We start from the raw sequence: 9,412 nt of genomic DNA, 5'->3' as shown, positions 1-9,412 counted from the left end.
CTAAAAGAGTAGCAATTTAGTCATGCCAAAGAAGGGGAGGGAGTGGAGGCCTCATTATTCATAAAGAAGGAAATATAAGATGTTGTTCCAATAATTATTTCAAGACTTCTAAAACTTACTTTAGTATTTAATGATTATTATTTTTAGCATGTGTACCATTATATCCAAATCAATTCAAACTTTAGTGGATCTCTCTCTCTCTCTCTCTCTCTATATATATATATATATATATATATTAGAATATATTTACCAAGCTAGTGATCATTTTTATGCCATTAGATTGAACCAAGCATTGAAGTGTTCTAAATAGGGTTGAGAACAAGGATAGGAGATGGAAGAGGGTTCAAGGTGAGGTAGAATTGATTTTAAACAATTTAAATTTATGATTCTAAACAGTGCAAACAACCTCAACCAATAAGTGATTTTTGTAGATAAATAGACATTAAGTTTAATAAATAAGATACCATATTTGTATATAAATATATCCATTATATATTCCACTAACCAAAACATAAGATTCATGTAGTTACATTTTTATGTGTATCCTTGATAGCATTTTTATATTTTTGTTTTATATTATTTATTTATTATTATTTTTTTTTTTGTTCATGTTGTTGTTTGTGATTTTAATGTTGTTTAGTTGGTACTTTCTTATCATTTGAATAGTTTTTAGCTAGTTCCAAACCACATAATGACTTTTTTTGCTCACAATACAGCATACAAACAATGTATGATTTCACACACTCTCTTGATTATATAAAACAATGCTATCTTGCCATCGGAAGATTGAAAGCAGTTACTTCAGGCTCATTTTATACCAAAAACAGACATTTCTGATAAAACAACTACATAAAAACAATTCTACTGTAAAAAAATATATATATAAAATAAGTTAATTTAAGTGATTGTTTATTATTTTTGATCAGCTTCATGTATAATTTAAACAAAATAAATAAATAAATAAAAATAAAACAACACACACACACTCAGGCTATCACATCTTAAAGCCGATTCAATGCAATTAAAAACCCTCTTCACTTTCCAGTTCTTAATTTGAAAATGAAACACATGAGCTTTTTCTCTTCAAGAATATTAATAATAACAAAAATCATAAAAACATCAAAGGAAACACAAATGAAACACAACAAGATGTGGCCTTGACTTCCCACAACCAACAAAAGCAAAGATAAGATCATGTCCAGGAATTAGGGTTTCAGAGAGAGAGAGGGTGAGGGGGGGGGGGCATGACGTTCCGGAGCAGCCAGCGGGTAGAAAAGAATAACGGGTCCGGTTGACGAGGTCCGATGCGACACCAACCCGGGAATCCGAAGATGCCCCGCCAGCCACGTCTGAAAGGGGGGATCCGCGAAGGCATGCACACGGAGCCAAATTCTAGAGTAGGCCTCCTCATCCACGTCGGACGACGATTCCACACCCATGATGACGAATATCAACGACTACGGGGATTATCGGCGTCTACATCGGTCGGGTGACCGTGAGAACGGTGCCCAGTCAAAAGATCCTGTCCATCGCCAGCCCTACCAGACACGGCAGCAGGGCAGCAGGTACCACTTGGAAGGAGGACTAGGTACCTCCCCACAGCATACAGGTCGGTAGACAGGGCGACGCACTACGCTTCCAGTGGCGAGGCTGCACGCGCATAAGTGCTGGGAATTTAACGTGGAGGTTTGCTCCGGTGTGTGGTAGAGTGTGCAGGAAGGAAGGAGGGAACAAGTCTGTGTTTTCGTGGGCCACGGTGACTTTCTAGCTCGATTAATTTGGTAGTCCAGCGCAATTGTCTTCACTGGTATTGCCTCGGTGCTAGGAGAGAGTCTCAGTAGCAAGTGTGGGCAGTGGTGTAAAGGATTGTTGTAGGACCAGGAATGTGCTCTTCTCAATCCGTGAAATTATCACGCTGGAACTCGAGAAGCATCTGGTATAATCTTTCATTGTGTTGTGGGTGGGATCGTTGTGTTCTTGGCTCACGTTTTGGTTTCGGTGAGTGATTGAGTGAGGTGGGGTCCAACGTGCTGCTGCTGCTGCTGTTGGCGGTAGTGTCGACCTTGGCTTTGGGATAAGAGGGGTGCTGACTCGAGAGCGTGGGGGCGTCGGAGGGCAGCGATTCTCTTTTAGTGCATGCGAGTGCATTTCAAAGGGATTTGATAAGTGCGAGAATTATCGAGTGAAGTTGTGTCTTTGTGAAATTTCTGTGCTAAATTGTGTCATTGTGAGGACGAATGGCGAGCTGGAGCTTGCTAGTTTTGGTGGTATGGATGGTGTTCGCGTGCGGCGTTGTGGCTGCAAGAAATCCCATGTTCTCGATTCTTGACAATCAAGGCGGCGGACGCGTGGGGCGGAGTGCTGGTGATGATGATCACCCGACGTTGTCCGTGGTGGATGCACGAGGTGGCGGCGAAGAGGATGGTGCAGCAGGGGCGGTGAGAGCCGTGTTTGACCTTGCCTACCACGGCGGGGCGTTACTGTCCGAGTCGTCGAGCATGAATGTGTACATTGTGTGGTACGGGAGGTTCAGCAGCGTGGCGCGATCGGCAATTGTGGATTTCTTTGCGTCGTTTGGAGAGTCGGCGGAGGGGGACGCGAGCGTGAGCAGGTGGTGGAAGACGACGGCGGCGTACAAGGATAATGCGAGGAGGGGAGTGGCGGGGAGCGTGGAGCTGCGCGGCGAGGTGGACTTTGGGGAGTGCAGGCTGGGGCGGAGGCTGAGCCGGTGGGACTTGGAGCTGTTGGTGGTGGAGTCGCTGGGGTGGTTTCCGGCGGATCCGAGGGGGGTGGTTGTGGTGCTGACGGCGGAGGACGTGATGGTGGAGGGGATGTGCATGAATTCGTGCGGGTCGCATTCGTTTTTGGCTCCGTCGGCTGCGACGGGAGGGCAACAGGTGGCGTACGCGTGGGTGGGCGATGCGGGGAAGCAGTGCCCGGGAATGTGCGCATGGCCGTTGGCGGGTGCGGAGTACGGCCCCGCGGAGTTCGTGCCTGTGGTGGCTCCGAACGGGGACGTGGGCGCGGATGGGATGATCATGAACATCGGGAGCGTGCTGGCAGGCGCGGCGACGGATCCTTACATGAACGGGTGGTACCAGGGCGATGTGGGCGCGGCTCTGGAGGCAGGGACGGCGTGCGCGGGGATCTACGGGGAGGGGGCGTATCCAGGGTACCCTGGGAAGCTGCAAGAGGATGCGGTGTCGGGGGCGAGCTACAACGTGAGGGGAGTGGGGGAGAGGAAGTATTTGCTGCCGGCGTTATGGGACCCGGTGACGCGGACGTGCGCACCGCCGTCGTAGAGGAAGAGGAAGGGAAGGGAAGGGGGTGAGGAGAGGGAGGGAGGGTGCGCGTGGAGGTGGAGGTGGCGGTGTACAGAGAGAGGGAGGTGTGAATATATGGGGTGGTCACGATAGATTCTTTTTTGGCGGCAAGAGAAGGTTGAAGGTGTAGCATACACGAGAGACGGCAGTGACGATGGAGGTACTACCAGATGATGTGTGCAAAGAAGAGAAATATAGAGAAATGAAAATGGCGCAAAGCTGAAGCAGCGATGCATGTTGTACATACACATTCTTGTGCTGATTTGTCCACAACTTGTTTTTTTTTTTTTGGTTGGGGCTGATGCCTGAGTTTTCTTTCCTGGCGTGGGATTCGTTATCCCTGTTGTTATGTGGTAACTTTGTTTACTTGTGTAGTTTATTGTCATTGCTTGTGACTGAATGAGTTTCCAGGAGAATGTGAGATGTTGAGATTGTGAATTAGTATGTTAAATATACTTTTTCAATCACGCTAGGTTATGTGGTTTGCCTGGTAGTTTGCTGGCACGCATGCACTCTGGTACCGCAGACTTCGTTGTTAGTGGTGCCAGGAAGTCACACATTTAACACGTGTTTGATGATTTATTGCCATTTCCGTTGTTACTATGCTAAATGCTGACGCTGCTGCTTCATTGTTTTGGTTGCGACTGGTTTTTTTTATTGCGATTTATGTTGCTCTTAATGCAAGTTTTCTCTGACTACTCGATGGCGTCCGCCGTAAGTTTGGTTGTCCTCTCCTTTTTGTTGCTTTCGGTTTTTCCTGGCGCTTGTTCTGTTTGTGTATAAAAAGTGCCTCCCTGCGTCTTTCTCCGTGTGACTTCACATGACCCACACCAGCTCTACCAGCGATGCTTAGCGCATTGCTCACTTCATAAGTGAGACTACAGTTTGAAACATACTGGGAGATGAAAACGGTGCAGAGGTTGACACGAGCATTGTGGCAGGTCTGAAATCTAAATGTATGCACCGCGGAGTGTCAGTGTTGGAATGGATCCTCTGCTGCAAAGCTCTGCAGTGTGCCCTACATCACCCCACTTGCTGGGCTTTCGTTCTGTATGTCTGCGCCATGCTTGTGCCACAAGTTTTAGGGCAGTACTCTGGACCCCTAATTTAATAACTGGGATGTATCTGTAAATCTGTTCCTGGTCTTGTGCTGAACACCCACCGTATTTAGGGCTCAAGTATCCACTGCAATCACCTTTGCATGTTTCGGAGTATCCTGCTGACAACATTTTTGGATATTATTTTCTTCATCGTGCAGCTTGTTACAATTGAAGGGTGAATTGAATGTCCTCAGGGAGGATTAACTAAATCAATGGTTAACAACCCAGCACCTTAGGTAAAACGTGATCATCATGTCAATAACTACGATTTTTAGGTAAGCATGATAACTGTCATGGTACGGTTGATTGTGGATTTTGTGGCGTGGCTTCATCCACGTCCCTCCGTTAGCAAGCACAGAGTACTGGCTGCGTTGTGGATACCTACGGTTTGTGTCGCTGCAGGTTTTGGAAACGCCTCTCACTGACACAAGTTCCTGTTTATTCCAAATAATTCCATTGCGACAGTTTATTCTTACATCGAAAAGCAATTACGCTCTGGATCTGTCGGCAATTTGAGAGCGACCTTCACAATGGTCGTCGTATGTTCTCAACGGGACAACGAGGATTAAAACCATCAGCAAGACCGATGTCCTAACCCTAGATTTTACATCTCGAAGCGAGTCGTCCTCGCGGCTGGCTGTGGACTGCCATTCCTTGAAGCTAGTGGCTGTGGCCATACCCGTTGTCGATGCCAGCTTCCAACTCAGAGAAATGTACTGTTGCAAGCTGTTTCAAATCCCTTTGTTGTTGTTGTTGCTGCTGCTGCTGCAGTACCTCAACTACAAACCCCACTAGTGCACATTCTAGCGCGTCGTCCACGTGATCATATCCGAAGAATTCCGGACCATGCAGGCATCATTTCGTGGGCAGCGTCAAAGATATTCTGTTGTTTGAGTGAGTGAGTCTGCGTTGGACTTGCTCGTGCAGCTCATCATGATTCCTGCACCTCATTTTTGCTTTGGAAAAATCGAAGGTCAATGACCAGCTAATAAAACCCACATGTACCAAAACTGATAGCCCCTCACCGATCTTTCTTACACACACACTCTCTCTCTGTCTCCCTCTCTGCACTATATCCGTATCGTCTACAGCATAGTGTGACCCCACCACCACCACAACAACCACAATAACAGTTCAGGTGTTTACTTGAGAAGATTAGAGAAAAAAAACACCCACATTGTTAAAGATGGGCTTCTTCACAGCGCATAGCTCACAAGCTGTTTGACATTTCATTGCGTTGAAAGTGAGAGAGAGAGAGAGCTGCTAGGACAAGTATGGACCATTCCCAATGGACAAAGTGTACCTGAAGCAAGACATGATTGGTGTGAAAACCATGCACCGTTGGGTGTCTACAAGACGAAGATATTCTTTTCATATATTTTTTTTAAAACTGCCTCGTTAGGGGGTGCGGGCGGTGGGTATTGTTGCTTACGAGGCGGCGCTTCAAACATGAGTGGTTATGAGGTTTGGTGGAGTGTTGTGTTGTGTGGTTCTTTAGCTCCCTTCTGCTGATTCTGATAAATATTAACTTTTTTTTCTTCTTGTATCTGCCGTTTCATTTGTTGAAACTTGCTTCTGTCTTTTTTTTGTCCTTGAAATTGATGATTTATCACTCTTTTGTATAATGGGGAAATATTTTCATCTAAATTTTAAAACTTAGTAGAGATTGTTTCTGAGTTTTTGTGCATGTGATTAATCTTACATTTCAATTAATCACCCTCTTTGATTTTATGTTGCTATACTTGTTGGTAGTTGTGCATCCTTTACTTACAATTTTAATTGAAAAATGTGAGTTCAAAGCCCAATCATTTTTGTCTTGATTATTATTATTATTATTTTATTTATTTTTTCCCTTCACAAGTTTGACACACAATCATTTAAGCTACATGGTTTCAATTTTGTATGACAAGACGATAGTACATTATTTTAATTTATTTAATAAAATTTTAATATAGTCATGCTGTAAATATTTTCTAGAAGTCTTGTTGAAATTTTAATTCATAATCTTTTTTATTAATTTTATTATTGCTTAATTGGTGGAATGATTTTGCTTTGTTTTTCCTTAATACTAAATCAAGAGAATCATTTGCCTGCATTCTTAATAAAAAATGATTGTTTTGAAAAAATCAATACTTTCAATTAGTTAAAAAGTAGTATAAAAAATTGTAAACTTGTAAATTATGCCTTATTAAAATTCATCTATATTTGAATTAAATAAATATATGCAATGATATTATATATTTTTTTTAAAAAAGTAATTTAAATTAACATTTTTTATTTCTAAGATTAATGATAAAATTAGTAGGTTATATCAAATTAAATATAATTTAATAAAAATTAATAAAATAGAAAGAATAGCATGTAATATTGAAACACAAAATATATTACCATACATTCTTGTAAAATAATCTTAAAGCATAGATTGTGTCTTAAAATTGATATAAAAGGACATTGAGTTAAGTTTATTAATTTAAGAATACATATATTTTTTTAAAGTTATAATTATAATATAAAAAATAATTTATTTATATTTTTATTATATTAATATCAAAAATATCAAAATACTTCTTTGATTTGTACTAATATATGTATCACAGCTTTATCAACTAAAAATTCATGTTGAAAAGAATAATATAACACTTATTAACCAATTTTTTTACAAATTACAAAATGATAAAAAAAAAATATATTTCTCAACTTGCTTGATTTTTATATATTTAATTAAAAAAATTATTTTGCTATCAAATACAAAAACCAAATTTTAGAGCTTAGTTAGAAAGTTGTATGATGGTAATTTAACTTTTTTATACTTTTGCTACTATTACTTTTACAAATAAAATAAACAATCAAATGTAGAAGATATGCAAATTGATGCTATACACTTCAAACTTCTTATACCAAAAGAAGTAATCCAATCTTAATTGAAAAAGTTATACTTATATTATGGAAAAACAAAACATATTGTTTAATATTGTCTTAAGAAGAGACAAATGACAAAATAAGAAATATAATATTAAAAGATGATATATTAAAAAAAATATTTGTTTAATAATATTTAATATCATATACTTAGATTTTTGTATAATATTAGTTTGCAACAATCCTATATTATTATTATTTAATTTTTAATTTTTATTTTTTTCTACAAGATTTTTTTAAGATCTTAAAATTATATGATTTCTACTCTTACCTTGTCAAATTCTAATGCTTTTATTTGTAATTATGTTGAAATTCTTTCTTAATATCATAACACATTGTTGGTACAAATGTATAATATTTTAACTATAAAAATCATAGATAGACAATATTTATCTTCTAAAGATATCATATATCAAATTCTACTAATATTAGTAATTATAAAAGATTACAAAATATTAGTAAAATTAAATATTATAAAATCTCTAACTAAACCTATCATTGTAGATATATTATGATTATAAATGTATAATCTTCATAAAGCTTGGATATCTTATAACTATGAGTTTCTTCTTGATTTATACAAGTAAACATCAAATCAAGAAGTTTACTTTATATTTAAAAAATCAACTTTTTATTTTTTGGAAGAATGATATTTATATAAGCTAAAATTTGTTTATTTATTTATTTATGCAAGAATAAATCTTCATTCAAATATTATTTGTGACAAAATTTTAAAATAATATATAAAATTTTAAGTTATAATTAAAAATAATAACATTCATTTAATACCAAAATTTTAACCTTATGATAAGAAAATTGACATTCAAAAAAAAGACCAACTATTTTTTGGATCAATTTAAAATACATTTTAACACAAGTTGGCTTGGTTCAAAATAAATATTGAAAAAAATATTTTATAAATATTTAATTAAAATTGAAATTTTCTTATATATATGCCAATTTCTTTGTGAAATAAAAGAATTGTATCCTTATAAAAGTGTGTAGGTTATAGTAGACTAAATAAAGTGATTATGAAAAAATATTATCTTTTGACTTTAATATTGGAACTTCTTGATATCTTTAACGAAGTTAAAATCAATACTAGAATAGATCTTAAGTTTAAAAGATAGTAGAAATAGATATAGCAAGTAGAAAAATAGAGCTATATATGATAACAAAGATATAATTAGAAAAATTTAAGAAAAATAATTAATTAATATACATATCTTTAAAAATTAAAAACTTCATTCAAAGTTGGTAATGAGATATGATTACTTTGTCATAACATTAATATTATTCAATCTTGTGAAAATTTGGATGATAGAAATATTAGCTTATTTATTATTAAAAAAAAAATATATTATTTTAATTACAAATTATTTTTAATTACAATAATCAATTCACCTTGCATTTGATGTGACTATTATGAAGCTTTATATTATAAATATGATATTAGACAAAAATCAATTACTACCATCTTGTATTAAAATAGATGTCAAATAAGAATTTAAAGTAAAAAAAATCTTGGATTTAAAGGAGATTTAAAATATATTGAAATATTTTATATAATGACATAGGTATAATATTAGTAAATATGAATAGGAGCTATCCAAGAACCTTATAAAGTTGTTAGAATTACTTTATATATATCAATCATATCTATTAAAATCTAATAATAACCATTGGTAATAAAATGATATATCATAAGAACAAATAAGTTCAAAGATGAATTATTAAAAATTCTTTATAAGATGGAGAAGTAATAGAAAAGAGATTTATTTCAAAAATAATTACTTTTATAATTGCTAATAAAGTTACTTAAGTTGTGCTAATATGGATAAGTTTGGAATAAAACTAATGATATTAAAGAGAAACATGTATTATTCAAGTAGATGGAAAATTAAAATATTTATAATATGATAACATTAGAAAAAAATCTCAATATTGAATAATACTATTACAAGTAGATACTATACTTGATGAAATGTAAAACATGTTACTTGAAGATAGCATTAAAAGCTTTGATAATGATAAAATAAGTAAGTATTTCTCTTGCTTTAATTTGAAATT

The 9,412-nt window shown here is 36.5% G+C and overlaps 1 protein-coding gene across 1 annotated transcript; it reads left to right on the top strand.

Moving 5' to 3' along the window:
* Positions 1-1,656: 1,656 nt before the first annotated feature.
* Positions 1,657-3,569, top strand: LOC112293734 (protein EXORDIUM-like 2). Its single transcript, XM_024543518.3, has one exon. It carries the CDS (start codon positions 2,238-2,240, stop codon positions 3,300-3,302), a length of 1,065 nt encoding a protein of 354 aa, XP_024399286.1. The 5' UTR covers positions 1,657-2,237; the 3' UTR covers positions 3,303-3,569.
* The last annotated feature ends 5,843 nt before the right edge of the window (positions 3,570-9,412 follow it).

The sequence above is a fragment of the Physcomitrium patens genome, chromosome 2, assembly GCF_059467195.1.
Source record: "Physcomitrium patens ecotype Gransden chromosome 2, ASM5946719v1, whole genome shotgun sequence".
Lineage (NCBI taxonomy): Eukaryota > Viridiplantae > Streptophyta > Bryopsida > Funariales > Funariaceae > Physcomitrium > Physcomitrium patens.
The sequence above is the reverse complement of the archived record's forward strand: the minus strand, read 5'-3'. Positions and strand labels throughout refer to the sequence as shown.

What these genes read in the sequence shown, in the direction of transcription:
- LOC112293734 (XM_024543518.3), top strand. Translation starts at nt 2,238, where the DNA reads ATGGCGAGCTGGAGCTTGCTAGTTTTGGTGGTATGGATGGTGTTCGCG.